This window comes from Nerophis ophidion, linkage group LG01, assembly GCF_033978795.1.
Source record: "Nerophis ophidion isolate RoL-2023_Sa linkage group LG01, RoL_Noph_v1.0, whole genome shotgun sequence".
In the NCBI taxonomy this organism is placed as follows: domain Eukaryota; kingdom Metazoa; phylum Chordata; class Actinopteri; order Syngnathiformes; family Syngnathidae; genus Nerophis; species Nerophis ophidion.
Window position 1 is genome coordinate 59,852,603 of NC_084611.1, and position 18,083 is coordinate 59,870,685.

At 40.5% G+C, this 18,083-nt stretch overlaps 1 protein-coding gene across 3 annotated transcripts in view; it reads right to left on the bottom strand.

Moving 5' to 3' along the window:
- clgn (calmegin) overlaps window positions 1-18,083 on the bottom strand; it is a 39,147-nt gene that overhangs the window by 15,997 nt on the left and 5,067 nt on the right. For 2 of the 3 annotated variants that reach the window (XM_061908507.1, XM_061908526.1), the window contains 9 exons: window positions 8,946-9,179; window positions 8,783-8,856; window positions 5,225-5,283; window positions 4,990-5,131; window positions 4,148-4,229; window positions 3,799-3,991; window positions 917-1,106; window positions 710-823; window positions 214-370 (listed from right to left, as the gene is read on the bottom strand). In XM_061908507.1, coding sequence (XP_061764491.1) covers window positions 214-370; window positions 710-823; window positions 917-1,106; window positions 3,799-3,991; window positions 4,148-4,229; window positions 4,990-5,131; window positions 5,225-5,283; window positions 8,783-8,856; window positions 8,946-9,179 — 1,245 coding nt within the window. Of the gene's footprint in view, window positions 1-213; window positions 371-709; window positions 824-916; window positions 1,107-3,798; window positions 3,992-4,147; window positions 4,230-4,989; window positions 5,132-5,224; window positions 5,284-8,782; window positions 8,857-8,945; window positions 9,180-11,126; window positions 11,347-18,083 lie in introns of those variants that run through there. The other variant, XM_061908516.1, reaches the window with a different exon arrangement.

Genomic DNA, 18,083 nt, shown 5'->3' on the forward strand with positions numbered 1-18,083 from the left:
GAGTGTACGGTAGACATTATCATCATACTAAGACATGTTGCCAACATAGGGTAAACGTGAAGTCGATGTGTAGACAACATACATTAAGTGTTGCAATACTGTAGACCTGTAGCCGACATATGGTGGATGTGTTTCCGACATACAGTTGACGTGTACAAATGTCAGACGGAACATCCAAACACAAAATAAAATCAGGTCGAAGGTTTTGGTTACCTGATAGTTAGGGTTGTCCACCAGTGGGGCTTTCCACTTGCCCTTGTATCGAGGGTTATTGATCATAGGTCGCTTCCATGGTCCACAGCCTGGCGTAGCCTCACAGGCGGGATTGGGTATCTGTGGAGCCTCCCATTCCCCATCCATCTCCACGTCCCTGCACATACAGGTGAGTTTTCAGGCTTAACTGTTCATCTGTATAAATATTAGACTAGATTTCTCAGGGCATTTTGTTGATTGCAACTGGACTGTTTGGTTAGTCTGAGAAGATGTTTCGCCCTTGATTGGTCAGACCAGACCAATCAGTCTATATGAGCATGAACTGATGAAGTCTAATTGGATGAGAGAGAGGCGTTTGAAACGCCTTCTCAGACAAACCAAACAGTCCAGTTGCAATCGATTGAATGCTCTAATACAATGACCTGGATGAATGAGAACATCCATCGACATATTAGACTAGTTGTGTTGGAAATGTGCCCATGATTTATTTATTTACCAGTCTTCTGGTTTTTCAGCATTTGGATCAGGGATAAATTCAAGTTCTTCTTCCAGCCAGCCATCTGGCTGCAATGCATCTGGGTCTTCAATCTTGGCAGGCGCATCCTCATCCCTAAAATCAAAGTTTTGCATGACAGATCTATATTAAAAGATAAGTTGTTTGAAAAACTTGTCCGGTCTGCAAGTGTGGCACAGTTGCAATCACCAGTCATCTGGCTTGGCAGCCTCAGGATCAGGGATCTTGGCCCTCTCATCCCAGTCTTGCGGCTTGGTATCATTTGGATCATCAATCTCTTTGGGCGGGTTGACTGGAGGGACCACATCTTGAAGCAGGGTGCCACTGCTCACGCTGGATTGGTCAACGAACATTTCATAGCTGTTGTCTGGTTTGAGGACTGGCCACAGTGGAAACAAGTATAATTGACACACATGTTTGCAAGATTAGCTATACAGACCTTTAGTAGGATTCATCAAATACCAAATGTGGTATCAGACAAATACAGTACAAGTGTGATGGGATCAACATGTTTCTGTATCTGTTTTCACAAATGTATTATTTTATATTCTTCACACGGTTGGTTGTTGATACCGCAGTTTTTCCCATACATTTTATTTGTGGTCGATTGCCACAAATACATTTGTAAATGTAGCTTGTTGTTACAACCCTGCACAATAGGTGGCGGTATGCAACCAAACTAACACTCTCTCTTCTCAAAACTGCAATTATGCAACTGCCTTACTGATTTTTTTTTAATTTAAATTTAAATCCCCACATAAATTTGGCACTACATGTTCGCCTTCACAAATAAACACATACCAAGACTCCGTGCATGAATGTAGCTTGTCGTTCCAAATTCGTACAGTAAATGGCAATGAAATCTGCTTCATAACACACCTCATACCCACCTGATCTGCCGGTGAAAAAGACATAGCAGGTATCAGTGTCACCAACATGGTGACTTCATTACTTATTAGAGTATTCAGGCTACTCTGAATTCTCAAAAAAGCAACCCGCCCCAAAAGTAAACTTTTTATTGTGTTATTGGAATCAAGAAAACACGTATTGCTCTTCTCAACAAGCAGCGTGTACTGTTGTGTGCCCTTCCCACCTCCCAAGCACTCACAGGTGGCTTCGTCTTGACGCAAAAAACAACAAAAGCAGCAACGGAAAAAAGCTTATTTTATATTTCTAATAGTCTTGTCAAACAATTATATTTTTTATCATATTATTTAAAGGTTTGCTGTGGATGAATTTTGATTAATCACTTAAATATTTATTTTTAAGTCCATATTGATGCGGTTTCATTTTGCATGAAGATAGAGACTGGACAGGGAAGAATGAAATATTTATAGTATGCACTTGGCGTGTTTATTAAACACTTTTACACTTTTTTGTTGGTATAGCATCATGGTAGTGGCAGATCTTGTCTTCCTTTATGTCTACTTTTGTTTTCCTCTTGTTTTTTCACCCTTTTTTGTGAGCTCTTGGGATATGCTTCAGGGAGGCTTTTGGCCATGGCTCGGTTGTTTATACATTCTTTAGAACGTTCTTCTCACCAGAGATTGGTGAAGAGATTGTTGGTTCTAGTGGCGATGCGGAGTGGAAAGGGCTGCGGAACAGGCCTTGAGCGTCGGACCGTTTGTCAGAGGTTGGCATGGTGGGTGGTTTCATTCTCTTTTCAGCGGAACAGATGGGCTTGTGTTGAACACTTGGTCTACCTGGGCAGATTCTTGCTCATCTAAGCCGACCAGATGTTTGCTGGGTGCTAGTGGGCAGCCTGGGACGTTGTCTGCTCTTTCACTTTGTTGGTCTGTTCATCTCAGGCTGCCTTGCAATGATGTGGAGCATTGCGGAGGCCACCATAGTGTATGTGGATTTTATAATGGTGTTTTTGTTTTGTCATTAGTCTATGCGTGTGCATAATATGTAATTATTTTTTTGTGCAAATTCTTTGTTTTTCATTCATGGTTTTATGTATGTAAAAATGGCATCGCTGAGGGGATAGCAGGTTACATGTTCTCTTTAATGTCCCTCTTGCCATGTTTTTGCCTTGTTATTTGTGGACTCTTAAGTCTGCATGGTTTTGGATATGCGTGTGAAAGAGTAGCAGCAGATCACAGTAGTCACAATAGCTCCTGCGAGTTTCATTAGTTTACAATTGAGCTACTGTGCGTCAAACAATTTCCTTTGTGGATCAATAAAGTTTGTCTGATTTTCAAATCTAATAAAAAGTAGTCTTTTTATAAAAAAATGAAGGTTGTTGTATTGTAATATTTTAAAATTAAAATGATTTGGTGAAAAGAACTTCCTTAAAGAGAGTATGTAATACTTATGCCAGGGACAGTTTTTGTACTCTAACCTCCCAACGAGAGGATCAACTTGCTTTTTGGTGTCTTCCATATTGCCGCTATACTTGAACAAAACATACCAAAATGGGGACAGCGTGGCTCGGGTTGTAGAGCGGCCATGCCAGCAAATTGAGGGTTCCAGTTTCAATCCCAGCTTCTGCCATCCGAGTCATATTTGTTGTGTCCTCCTTGGGCAAGATACTTCACCCTTGCTCCTGATGGCTCGTGGTTAGAGCCTTGAATGGCAGCTGCCGCCATTAGTGTGTGAATGTGTGTGTGTGAATGGGTGATGTGGAAATAGTGTTAAAGTGCTTTGACTACCTTCAAGGTAAAATAAGCGCTATGCAAGCTTAATCCATTTGGAAGCTTTATGGGATTTTGAGTCATTCTGTGCAGAAGATTATTTAATTACATAAATAAATAACAGATTAATTAAGTGATAGATTAATCCATATTCAAGCATTAGTTTTGACAGCCCTATTTTACAAGCATATTTGTTATGCTTTTTTTTTACATTTTGTCTCACCACACTGTTATTCCTCTTTCCTACAGTGTCCATTACAATTACATGCGTCTTCTACAGTCAATGGCAATATTGGTCCTGTATTTACTTGGTCTCAAATTAATACGTAACCTTGCAGCATCTCCTACCCGTTTTTTTCTTGTATTTTCAAAAACACAATGTATTTTTATAATACAATGGCACCACAATTGCAAAATATTTGACTACGGTCAAACCTAAAGTGTAGAGGTGAGTCTTCCTGTCTGTGTAGAACTTCTTGAGGTCCACATCAGGTCGCTTGGCATGCTTTTCCTCCATATCTTTATTTAAGGGATTCTGATGATTGAAGATAAAGTGCAGCTTATAGTCCTCACCACACTTGTCAGGTCCAAACATGATGGTGTAGGGTGTACGATCGTGGAATTGTTCCTACAAGGCCATAAGGAACAATCTGTATTGGTAAGATGTAGGATTACCGGTAATCATCCCATCAATATTAGCCAGGATGTACAACAATTATTGTCTGATGCAGGCAGCATTTCACACCATACATATAAAACATGACAACTATGTAAATATACATACCAGATTGACATCCCCAGTGTCTGACAGCAGTTTAACATAGGCACCGCCACAGTCAATCCCATCCTGGAAATTAACTTCATATCTGTAAGACACAAATAGGGAAGTAACAATATTGTAGATATTGCAGTATTTCGGTTTCAAAATGCTAGCAATAATGCCGTCGTATGTGATGGTATCAAACAAGAACTTTTAAGTAGTTTTTTTCTGGCGCTATTAAATGGGCTGATCTGAGAAGTAAACTAGATTTCTCATGATTGCTTGCGCGGTGCCAGCGAGCAGACCGAAGAACTTCCTGCGAAGTTTAAATTTGAGAAATTGACATATTTTGGTTTTATTGTAAACACAAAAAACTGAGAAATCTGATGTTGGAAACTCTCGTCAGTCTGATGAATGAGCAGACAGTTATTTCCTGTTTACATAAATCACCATGTGGAAGCACAGACATGCAAATAACACGGCACACTGCGACGAGAATTGCAAGTGATAAGCCACTTGATGAACAGTCACCCGGAAAATATCCTTGATGTGAACCAAGAAGCCAGTGAGGTCAAAGATCAATTTGTGAGGTATTTCCAATAGTAAAAGTGAACTTGTCACTTAACCTCCTAATAATCAGAATTCTTCTAACTAAAAAAAAATTGCTTATCCTTAACTTTCCTGCCACTTTATTTTACACACTGACATTTTTAGCAAGCTTTTAATTCACAATACCACAATATTACTGTACCGTGATGTGTTACATCTCCATTTCCCATGAATTTTGCCGTATGGAGATTCACGTTTACGTAAGATGAAAACAGAAATTATCATTTGTGTCAACGTGTGTGCAGGTGTGTACTCACTGTACAACTAGAGGTTCATTTGCAAAGATGAAGGGCATGTCTAGCATGGCCGAAATGGCGTGATGCTTGGCCCGGGACTTAAGCACGAGGCCTTGGTCTCCTGGAACCTTGTTCACCTTCAGCTGCTCCACTGCCCATTTACCTACATATAGCGCACAGATAAGATTTACAAGTCATCTTCAAGGCACAATGGCTCATACACATCTTTATTTGTAGAAGAAAGAAACAAACAAACCATCATATTTGGCGATGTCATCGTCTGCATCCTCCTTCACTGTTTTTGACAGCTGCCATCTAAAGAGAATTAACACAACCTTTACCCCTTTGTTTTAATTAATTACACTGTAAACTTTCTCAATGTTTCTTCTTTTTCCCAGTTCTGGTTTCAGAAGTTTTTCCTTGACCAGATGTGGGTTCAGATCTGGGGATGATGTTGTGGTTTGTGCAGCCCTTTGAGGCACTTGTAATTGAGGGCAATATAAATTAATTGTGATTGATTAGATTTTTTAATTACTTATTTATTGTAAAATGATTTATGTTAATGTCTTCAAAAGCGTCCAATACGAAAGTTGTTGATTTTGAGAAAGAAACTTTGTGGTCTGAATTGTCTGTAGATATATTGTTAAGTTGACAATACCGATCCATCCTGCTACATCCTCTTATTAGGGTAGGCGTATCGAGCTAAATTTCCATTCCAAGTTGGGTATTGGTACTAACATGATGGAAGCTACACTTTTGTTGATTGAGTCCATCAAATTTTTAGATTTTCCTCAACTTTTTCAACCACAGCGGGCATGTCTCGCTCTCTTTTTCTCTCTGGCAGACTTTTCAACTCTTCCCCTTTCTACTCTACCTTTTTTTCACCCCAAAAATATCTACATGAACAAAAAAATAAATACAACTTCCATAAGGAAGTTGTATTTATTGTTCTGCTACCATTTTTTTTGTTTCATTGTTGTTCTTTTTATTTTGCACTAAGGATGACTTTCTGTAACAATTATAAGTAATGTGGAATTATTTTATACTATTGTTTTTTGGGGGATTTGTTAGTAAAAACTTTTATATGCATTAAATTGTAATTGCTGCCATTACATTAACAAATGTACTGAGCAAAGTATGTTCATATTAATGTACATGTGATTTATTTATTTTTTGTAATAAATTAGCAAAAAGCTCAAAGAAAACATTTTTCACAAAACTATTTTGGATTTAAGCTGCAAAATAACAAAATGTGGTAAACGTGTGGCACTTTAAATACTTTCCGAATGGACTAAAATAAATAAGTTGCGTGGGGGCTAGAGCCTCCCAATTACATGTTAAACATTGTAAAAGGTATCGGCTTTGATTGGCTTTCTTGACTGTCAATTGGAAAGACTTAGTTCATCCCACAATGGGGAAATTATGTGGTTGCAGTTCAGATACAAAAAGGACACATAAGATAAGGTAGAAACACATAGAAGAGGGAAACATTAAAGAATGCAAAGGGCATAAAAAACATTAAAGAGCACAGAGCTGATGCAACCAGCTGCTACTTCAGCGGTGCCATTTCTGCCTTGCTCCATCATCTAATTTTTAATACGTTATTTAACGACTGCACTAGGAGTTATTTTCGTACGGTTTCGACAGACTGTCGTGAGCATCATCCATCCATCCATTTGCTACCGCTTTTTCCCTTTTGGGGTCGCTGGCGCTTATCTCAGCAACAATCGGGCGGAAGGCGGTGTACACCCTGGACAAGTCGGCACCTCATCGCAGGGCCAACACAGATAGACAGACAACATTCACACACTAGGGCCATTTTAGTGTTGCCAAACAACCTATCCCCAGGTGCATGTTTTTGGAAGTGGGAGGAAGCCGCAGTACCCGGAGGGAACCCACGCATTCACGGGGAGAACATGCAAACTCCACACAGAAAGATCCCGAGCCTGGATTTGAACCCAGGACTGCAGGACCTTTGTATTGTGAGGCAGACGCACTAACCCCTCTCCCACCGTGAACTCCCGTGAGCATCATGACACACACAATAAAATTATCCTCCATGTAAGGGCTCTGATTTTTAATATAATGTAGCCATCATCATACATTTAATATATAATTTTATTGATTTACAATACAACAAATACATCATTGAATATGTAATGCACCACTATATTGATGCACAATTAGTAGAAAGGCAGCTTAATGTGTTTTAAGACAACCAGAAATACCGTCATTTATCCAAAGCTTTTAGAGCAATGCTGCTCTATTTTAAAAAAGCATTGTCTACTCTATGCTAAAAACAAGAAACAATTCAAACTTATACAAACCATAGACACACTTCTGATACATCTTTAATTTCTTTATTATTTGACATTAAATGTTAAATATAATTAATCCTCCTTGACACTATTTAAAGTCGCTAACATCATTGGCCAATTTTCCTGAGAGTGAGACCTATTTTTATCTTTGCTACAAACCATCTTGTGCCGAATAGCGGTACAGAGGTTGCTCTCAGTCAAGCACAAGAAAAGGGCGAGACAACTCCCAAGCATACAAGGACAGTAACATAAGAGATGAAATATTAGATTAACGCAATTTAAAAAACACAACACGCTAAAAAAAAAAAAAAATCACTGTAATTAAGTGACCAGAATTAGAACGATCATTTGTGGAAGAAATGGCTAATTCTGATTATGACGTCCAAGGGTAGCAAAACAGAACTGGGATACTCTCGTTTGTCCCACACACCAATAGACTGTACAACTCCTCTCTGGGAGGGAGGGTAGTAGGATGACAGGGGATGCAAAACAGAAACAGTGCAATACTTTTTTATAACATGGTCACTACTGCCTAGTTTCTCTGGTTATATTCTTATTTTACTGTTATATTTCTATTCTCATTGTTCCATCCATCCATCTTCTTCCGCTCATCCAAGGTCGGTTCGCGGGGGCAGCAGCCTAAGCAGGGATGCCCAGACTTCCCTCTCCCCAGCCAGTTCGTCCAGCTCTTCCCGGGGGATTCCGAGGCTTTCCCAGGCCAGCCGGGAGATATAGTCTTCCCAACGTGTCCTGGGTCTTCCCCGTGGCCTCCTACCGGTCGGAAGTGCCCGCAACAACTCCCTACGGAGGCGTTCGGGTGGCATCCTGACCAAATGCCCGAACCACCTCATCTGGCTCCTCTCGATGTGGAGGAGCAACGGCTTTACTTTGAGCTCCTCCCGGATGACAGAGCAACGGCTTTACTTTGAGCTCCTCCCGGATGACAGAGCTTCTCACCCTATCTCTAAGGGAGACCCCCGCCACCCGGCGGAGAAAACTCATTTCGGCCGCTTGTACCCGTGATCTTGTCTTTTCGGTCATGACCCAATCACCCTATCTCTAAGGGAGACCCCCGCCACCCGGCGGAAAAAACTCATTTCGGCCGCTTGTACCCGTGATCTTGTCTTTTCGGTCATGACCCAAAGCTCATGACCATAGGTGAGGATGGGAACATAGATCAACCGGTAAATTGAGAGCTTTGCTTTCCGGCTCAGCTCCTTCTTCACCACAACGGATCGATACAGCGTCCGCATTAATGAAGACGCCGCACCAATCCGCCTGTCGATCTCACGATCCACGATTCTTATTGTTGCTTTTTATTTTTATTGTCATTGTAATATTTTTCTATTTTGTTGATATATTTACCCCCATTATTTACGTTTTACTTTTTAAATTCGATCTCAATTCTGTACGCTGCTGCTGGAATTTTAATTTTCCTGAAGGAATCAATAAATTACTATCTATCCATCCATCTAACATTTAAGTCACAAACGTACCTGCCAAGTGAGCCATTGTCAAAGGTCTCTGCAAAGTAAACGTCTCCAGTGGGCACAGGAGTCTTGTATGTTACCTGTAAAGCAAAACAAACTATTTGACGGCAAATTTCCTTCTTTGAGTCCAATAAATTGAACTCTCTCCCAAGTATTGTACTGTACTCACTTGAAATACTTTGTCACTAGCTGGACTTTTCTGTTTTACTTCATCAAAATCAGTGGCTTTATCCTCTTCCTCCTCTTCCCCATCAGCGATTAAAGCCTCCATATCCTCCTCGTCTAAGCCAATTTCTTCACTGACATCTGATTGTTCACCATTGGCCTGCCCATGGGCTGTTACTGCTGCCACAGCCAGGAAGTATAGGAGCAGCACCCGCCACTTCGAGCGCCTGATATGCATCTTCAAAGAAAAGTGTTTCTTTTTATAGAGCTGTGCGGGCATAAACAATTTAAATGCAAAGGTGCAGAAAATGATGGTATTATGGGCGAATGGTCAAACAAAAAAGGCGGTGTGACATCACATGATCAAATAAAGCGACCTTTGTTCTCTTATAACACACATTTCCTTGAAAATGAGTGGCCTTTATCATGATCCATTAGGATGAGCGCACTTAATAAAATGAAATTACTTATAAGGACACTGCATAGACAATTTGGTTTCTCGAAATCAATAGCATACAATTCGATGTCTTAAAATTGCATTTGAACAAGTCTAAATAATTAAAAATAATTTGCAAGTGTTTAACAGGCAATTATATTTTATTCTTTTATTCCACCAAACAATCAGTTTATTTATGTAGTCCTTAATCACAAGTGTCTCAAAGGGCTGCATAAGCCACAACGACATCCTCGGCTCTGATCCTACATCAGGGCAAGAAAAAAAACTCAACTCAATGGGAACGATGAAAACACTTGGAAGGGACCGCAGATGTGGGGACCCCACCCGTGGGTGACCGTTGCAATGAATGCCGAGCGGATACAGTTATTAATCTGAGTTCAACATTAATTAAGCTATTATTTCTTGAGAAAGAAACATTATTAGAATTTGAGTTCACAAAGTTTTCACGCTTGCTGGAACATTCCAATTTAGTGGAAGCACCCCTGGACATCAGGAATTGAACCTGCACCGTCTGCACGAAAGGCAGTAGTGTGTACTAACATATGACAAAGGCCGAAGTGGAGTTTGATCAGTGACAACTTGTCAATCATAAACACAATGTGACATATGATCTGCAAGAAACAAAACAAATGCTCAGTCAACCTGAGAAGCAACACACACTTTGTAAATGAGTCCGAGCATTTGGACAACTGGAGGTGCCAAGAGCAGTCCATTAACATTTTTTAAATCCTAAAAACTAAATTAACATTTGAAAAACAGTTAGTGTGAATGCTTGACTTTGACAATTTCCCTTAAATAGTATTGTCTGTGGTTTGTAAGAAGTAGTACAGTTAGTGTGAATGCTTGACATTGAGCATTTCCCTTAAAAGAGTATTTTATGTGATGTTTGAAAAGAGTCGCGTTGCCAGACGTACTGGAATGTTCCCATGAATATTTCACTCTCTGTATGATGTACGATCAATAATACCAAAATCCTCATAATGTACGATTATCACCAAACGCAGTCGTGAGCCTTTTAAAAGTCAGGTGGACAGTCGTGAGCCTTTTAACAGTCAGGTGGAGGCGCTGTTCTGCGAATGGCAGCTTATTTACAAAAAAATAAAACTCCATTATAAATGATACTATGCACGGTATGTGTTTTTTTTCTGTAGCAGATGCGGGCCCGGGGAACGTAAAACTATAAACGTACGGCAATTGTCCACAAAATACGATATTTTTTTTTAGCTCCTGATAAGATGAATGTGTCATATTTTAACTGGCACTAATCAGGAAGTCTTCAACAAAAACAGTGCAACGAATGTGCATCAGTGACCAGCAAAGATGATTAGCCCTGTAATAACCTGGGTATACATGTCTTAACGCCGATGGGTTAGCCATTGTAGGGCAAAGAATGGTCATGAGACAACTTCTTGAGCCAACATGGCTGACAACGTCAAGAAAATGAATGGAATCGAGCCTCAGCACCTGCCACCGTTAGCTAATACTAGCATGGGGAATTTGCTACTCAAACGATTAACACATAATGTATATTAGTATCTATAAATAGAAGATATGTTTAAAAACAAAAGAGTATTGTGAACTGGCGGAACACTTTTTGTCGTTCAAACGAAGCAGCACGTCATGTGAAGCGGCAGCAAAGGCTTTTAAACAAGATGGATGAACAGAAGGGTTAGCTGGCTACATTAGCATGTCGAAGCAGAGATGGAGAATGAATGAGCGAGCACAAACCTTGCGTTGAGTTGGCGCAGAGGAAAATCTTCCGATGCCAAACTGCTTCTTCGCAAAGGTAAAGAGAGACGAGCTCGCTTTGTTATTTAAACACGTTTGGTTTGAAGAGGCGGCGGAGAGTGTTTACTTTGTAACACCACGACAGTCTGCTGGCCTCAGATGACAGCTCCGTCCGAATATGACGTTCAAAAGAGTTCTAGCAGGACAACAGCGCTTTAAAGTTGCGCATGCGCACACGCGTACATGCTCAGTGGTTTGTATTGCACGTTTTGGTGTCGTTCCAATACCACGTCAATAAAGTACCGTTATTGCCGATACCATTCTTTTTTAATGTTTCATAATTAAAATCGTCTTGTCCAGGGTGTACACAGTACACCGCCTTCCTCCCGAATGCTGCTGAGATAGGCTCCAGCACCCCCGCAACCCCGAACGGGACAAGTGGTAAAAAATGGATGGATGACATAATAACAACCATTACCTAAAAAAAAAGAAAAAACTACTATTGACGCCCATTCAAATAATTTGGATTTTTGACTTCAAAGCCTTCCTGCATTCAACAATTTATTCAGTGCAATATATCCATCCATCCATCCATCCATTTCCTACCGCTTATTCCCTTTGGGGTCGCGGGGGGCGCTGGTGCCTATCTTAGCTATAATCGGGCGAAAGGCGGGGTACACCCTGGACAAGTCGCCACCTCATCGCATCAGTACAATATAACAATATATAAATATGATAGAACCAATAATGTAACATATGAACAACACAACAACAACAAAAACGCAGATATTGGTGAAAATAAATATTGAAAAGAATTTAAAAATGTCGATACCATGCCAATCTTTGTATCGTTTTAGCCGTTGAGTGGATCAACCGCCCCACCCCCCTACCGTTATTCATTTGAGTGTTATACACAGTGTTGGGTTAGTTAATGAACACCAGTAACTAGTAACAGTTACTAGTTACTTCATTTCAAAAGTAACTCCGTTACTAAATCAGTTACTTACAGCAAAAAGCAATGTGTTACTGTGAAAAGTATCTATTTAATTACTTCTTTTTTTTTTTAAGGCTCCCATTAATGCCCTTTAGCCGTCATTTCAGTACTGTTATTGCACTGGAGAATAATACAATCTGTTGATCAACTTGACATGCATTTGCATCATTGACCTCTGCAAAGCAATGTGGTCTACATCCATCCATCCATCCATTTTCTACCGCTTATTCCCTTTCGGGGTCGCGGGGGGCGCTGGCGCCTATCTCAGCTACAATCGGGCGGAAGGTGGGGTACACCCTGGACAGGTCGCCAGCTCATCGCAGGGCCAACACAGATAGACAGACAACATCCACACTCACATTCACACACTAGGGCCAATTTAGTGTTGCCAATCAACCTATCCCCAGGTGCATGTCTTTGGAAGTGGGAGGAAGCCGGAGTACCCGGAGGGAACCCACGCATTCACGGGGAGAACATGCAAACTCCACACAGAAAGATCCCGAGCCTGGATTTGAACCCAGGACTGCAGGACCTTCGTATTGTGAGGCAGACGCACTAACCCCTCTGCCACCGTGAAGCCTGTGGTCTACATACAACACACAAAGACAAAGATATGTTTCAGAGGGCCAATTTATTTCGGGCCAGAACAAATTGACAAAACAATTTTGAATAGCTGCAACATAACATACATAAGTAACAAACCGCATAATAACAACATAGCTGTAAACCTGGCTTCACCCAAGGAAGGCACACATTACATGATTATATGTGTTGAATGATGAGAAGAGGCAGAGTTTGGAGTGTTTTCTTTAGCTCGCTTTCCGTGAAGTGAAGTGAATTATATTTATATAGCGCTTTTCTCTAGTGACTCAAAGCGCTTTACATGGTGAAAACCCAATATCTAAGTTAACGGCAGTGACTAGGATGGCGGAAGCGGGGATGGAACCTGGAAGCCTCAAGTTGCTGGCACGGCCACTCTACCAACCAAGCTACACCGCCCCATTTATGTCCTCAAAGTACACTGTGTACTTGCAACATGTTCTCCGTGGCATATGCTGTTTGACGCCGGTATCATGCTAATTAACTGTCCTGAAAGCGGGTGACTCCACTGTAGAAATAGCCTGCATATCTTCTAACAATGGTTCTAACAATGTTGTTCTGGCTAGCAGTCCCTTTGTTAAAATCCAGCCGGTGAAGTGGCATCGGAGTCTCTCTCTCATCTTTACTAGCTTCATCGAAGCATGTAGCTTTTGTAGCTGTCACAGCAGATTTGAATTCCTGTTTTGGGCAGTAGATGGGATCTTTGATCCAAGACACAACTTACATTTAACAATAATGTTATTTTCTTTGTGCTTGACAAAAGAAAAGTATCTCCATGTTAAGAAACTCGGCTTCGGTTCCGCAATGATGTCTTGTTAGGACAAACCCCGTTTCCATATGAGTTGGGAAATTGTGTTAAATGTAAATATAGACGGAATACAATGATTTGCAAATCCTTTTCAACCCATATTCAATTGAATATGCTACAAAGACAATATATTTGATGTTCAAACTCATAAACTTTTTTTTTTTTGCAAATAATAATTAACTTAAAATTTCATGGATGCAACACGTCCCAAAGTAGTTGGGAAAAGGCATGTTCACCACTGTGTTACATCACCTTTTCTTTTAACAACACTCAATAAATGTTTGGAAACTGAGGAAACTAATTATTGAAGCTTTGAAAATAGAATGCTTTACCATTCTTGCTTGATGTACAGCTTAAGTTGTTCAACAGTCCTGGGTCTTTTTGTCGTATTTTACGCTTCATAATGCGCCACACATTTTCGATGGGAGACATTTCTGGACTGCAGGCGGGCTAGGAAAGTACCCGCACTCTTTTACTACGAAGCCACGCTGTTGTAACACAAGGCTTGGCATTGTTTTGCTGAAATAAGCAGGGGTGTCCATGATAAAGTTGCTTGGATGACAACATATGTTGCTCCAAAACCTGTATGGACCTTTCAGCATTAATGGTGCCTTCACAGATGTGTAAGTTACCCATGCCTTGTCCACTAATACACCACCATACCATCACAGATGCTGGCTTTTGAACTTTGCGCCTATAACATTCCGGATGGTTATTTTCCTCTTTGTTCCGGAGGACACCACGTCCACAGTTTCCCAATATAATTTGAAATGTGGACTCGTCATACCACAGAACACTTTTCCACTTTGCATCAGTCCATCTTTGATGAGCTCGGGCCCAGAGAAGCCGGCGGCGTTCCTGTGTGTTGCTGATAAATGGCTTTCGCTTTGCATAGTAGAGTTTTAACTTGCACTTACAGATGTAGCGACCAATTATAGTTACTGACAGTGGTTTTATGAAGTGTTCCTGAGCCCATGTAGTGATATCCTTTACACAAAGATGTCGGTTTTTGATGGAGTACCGCCTGAGGGATCAAAGGTCTGTAATATCATTGCTTACGTGCAGTGATTTCTCCAGATTCTCTGAACCTTTTGATGATTTTACGGACCGTAGATGGTAAAATCCCTACATTTCTTGCAATAGCTCGTTGAGAAATGTTGTTCTAAAACTGTTCGACCATTTGCTTACAAATTGGTCACCCTCGCACCATCCTTGTTTGTGAATTACTTAGCATTTCATGGAAGCTGTTTTTATACCCAATCATGGCACCCACCTGTTCCCAATTAGCCTGCACACCTGTGGGATGTTCCAAATAAGTGTTTGATGAGGATTCCTCAACTTTATCAGTATTTATTGCCACCTTTCCCAACTTCTTTGTCACGTGTTACTGGCATCAAATTCTAAAGTTAATGATTATTTGCAAAAAAAAAATGTTTATCAGTTTTATCATCAAATATGTTGTCTTTGTAGCATATTCAACTGAATATAGGTTGAAAATGATTTGCAAATCATTGTATTCCGTTTATATTTACATCTAACACAATTTCCCAACTCATATGGAAACGGGGTTTGTACACACAGACACGCCCCCCCCCCCCCCCCCCCACACACACACAGTGTGCCTCTTGTGACACAGAAAGAATCAGAAGGATGACTGCGCAGCTCTCCAGTAAAACACACTCAGATCTTCTCACTTTCTAGCCGATACTACAATACTGTCTCAGAAAATTTGAATATTCTGATTAAGTTCTTTATTTTCTGTAATGCAACTAAAAACATGAAAATGTCATACATTCTGGATTATTCATTACATATCAACTTAAATATTGCATGCCTTTTATTATTTTAAGTTAGCTGATCATGGCATACAGCTTAAGAAAACTTTAAAAATCCTATCTCAAAAAATCAAGAAAAGAAAAAAGATTTATAACAGCAAAACAAAATCATCCATTCATCCATTTTCTACCGCTTATTCCCTTTCGGGGTCGCGGGAGGCGCTGGCGCCTATCTCAGCTACAATCGGGCGGAAGGCGGGGTAAACCCTGGACAAGTCGCCACCTCATCGCAGGGCCAACAAAATCAAATATTTGAAAATTTCAATTAATGCACTCAGTACTTGGTTGGGAATCCTTTTGCACGGATTACTGCCTCAATGCGGCGTGGCATGGAGGCAATCAGTCTGTGGCATTGCTGAGGTGTTATGGATGCCCAGGATGCTTCAATAGCGGCCTTTAGCTCACTTGCATTATTGGGTCTGGTGTCTTTCAGCTTCTTCTTCACAATACCACACAAATTATCTTAGGGGTTCAGGTCAGGGGAGTTGGCAGGCCAATCGAGGACAGTAATGCAATGGTCAGTACACCAGTTACTGGAGGTTTTGGCACTGTGGGCAGGTGCCGGATCATGCTGGAAAATGAAATCATCCTTCAGGTTGTACATAGAGCTTTTCAACAGATGGAAGCATGTTGTGATCTAAAATCAGCAGCTGACATGGCTCCCCAAACCATTGCTGACAGTGTGAACTTCACAATGGATTTCAAGCAACTTGGATTTTGCTCCTCTCCAGGTTTCCTCCAGACTCTAACGCCTTGACTTCCTAATGAAAGTGTGAAGTTCCCACAGTCAGCAATGGTTTGGCGAGGATTATGATTAATTCTTCACCTAAACGGGAAGATGTATACATCCCTTGGTATTCCAGTAAGTGCAGACACTGTACAGTCCAGACACTAATTATGTTATATTATGAACATAATATAACATTGTTATATTATGTTCATGGTTTGTATTTCTTGTTTGGCACTGAGCAACTGCTGGGCTGCAATCACGTGACCTCGAGGTATTTCCGGGTTTCAGGATGTGGTTTAAAGTCCCATTTGACTACTGTTTATTTACCTGCATCAGTGCAAATTTTAGCACATTTTGAAAGGTTTAGAGCGGGGGTCTAGTGGCTGTCTGGAGCTTTTTCAAAAATATATGAAAAATGGAAAAAGATGAGGGGAAAAAAATCCTATTTTTTGTTTTAATATGGTTTCTGTAGGAGGACAAAAATGACACAATCCTCCCTAATTGTTTTAAAGCACCCTTTTATTAAACATGCTTCACTGATTCGAGTATTTGGCGAGCGCCGTTTTGTCCTACTAATTTTGGCGGTCCTTGAACCAACCGTAGCTTGTTTACATGTATAACTTTCTCTGACTTTCTAAGACATGGTTTGTGCCACTTCTTTGTATGTCTCATTTTGTCCACCAAACTTTTAACGTTGTGCATGAATGCACACAGGTGAGTTTTGTTGATGTTTTTGACTTGTGTGGAGTGCTAATCAGACATATTTGGTCAGTGCATGACTGCAAGCTAATCGATGCTAACATGCTATTTAGGCTAGTCGTGCATATTGCATCGTTATGCCTCATTTGTAGCTATATTTGAGCTCATTTAGTTTCCTTTAAGTCCTCATAATTCAATTTATATCTCATGACACACTATATGTATGTAATATGTCTTATATTTTTTTGCGGCTCCAGATGGATTTGTTTTTGTATTTTTGGTCCAATATGGCTCTTTCAACATTTTGGGTTGCCGGCCCCTGGTTTAGAGGCATATATAAAGTATAAGATATAATTAAACAAATATTTAAAATAGGATGGAGCGGATTCATACGCTCTTAAGAGAAATAATTTTCGAAAGATTTAAACAATTCATCATCACCGAAGTATACAGTGTTGCTCGCCTCGATTGCTCCTCTTTGACTCAAGGATTTAAAAAATTAAATATCTTGTGTTTACATCTGAGGGGTCAACAAATTGAGCATCAGTAAAAGACAACGTTGGACTTATTTTTGCATTGGTAAGTGCGGTATTTGATTGACATTAAAAAAGGGCTGTGCTACTGTGATCGTGACGTAATAAGAAAAACGATACGTTTTGTTTTTGCAGTTGATTTCTTGGTACAAATATTTATCTGTCATCTAAAATTCATGTCAGCAGTTTTAATGGTGTAAAGTTCATATTTGTCTCATTTAGTTCGATTTCCATGTTGTTTAGCAATGTTTAGTTCCAACAATATTTAGTAGTATCAAGAACCTCCACTCTGTGATGAGGTGGCGACTTGTCCAGGGTAAACCCCGCCTTCCGCCCGATTGTAGCTGATATAGGCTCCAGCGCCCCCTGGAAGAACCTCCACTGATATATTCCATCCATTCATCCATTTTCTACTGCTTATTCCCTTTGGGGTCGCGGGGAGCGCTGGTGCCTATCTCAGCTACAATCGGGCGGAAGGCAGGGTACACCCTGGACAAGTCGCCACCTCATCGCAGGGCCAACACAGATAGACAGAAAACATTCACACTCACATTCACACAGTAGGGCCAATTTAGTGTTGCCAATCAACCTATTCCCAGGTGCATGTATTTGGAGGTGGGAGGAAGCCGGAGATATATTAATCCAGTTAATTAATACTATTAAGGATATTTTCTTTATGGTAACAATATCTTCAAGGACACTATAATGTGGTCGTTTACGTCGAATAAAGCACTTAGGGTTCCAGCACAACAACAACA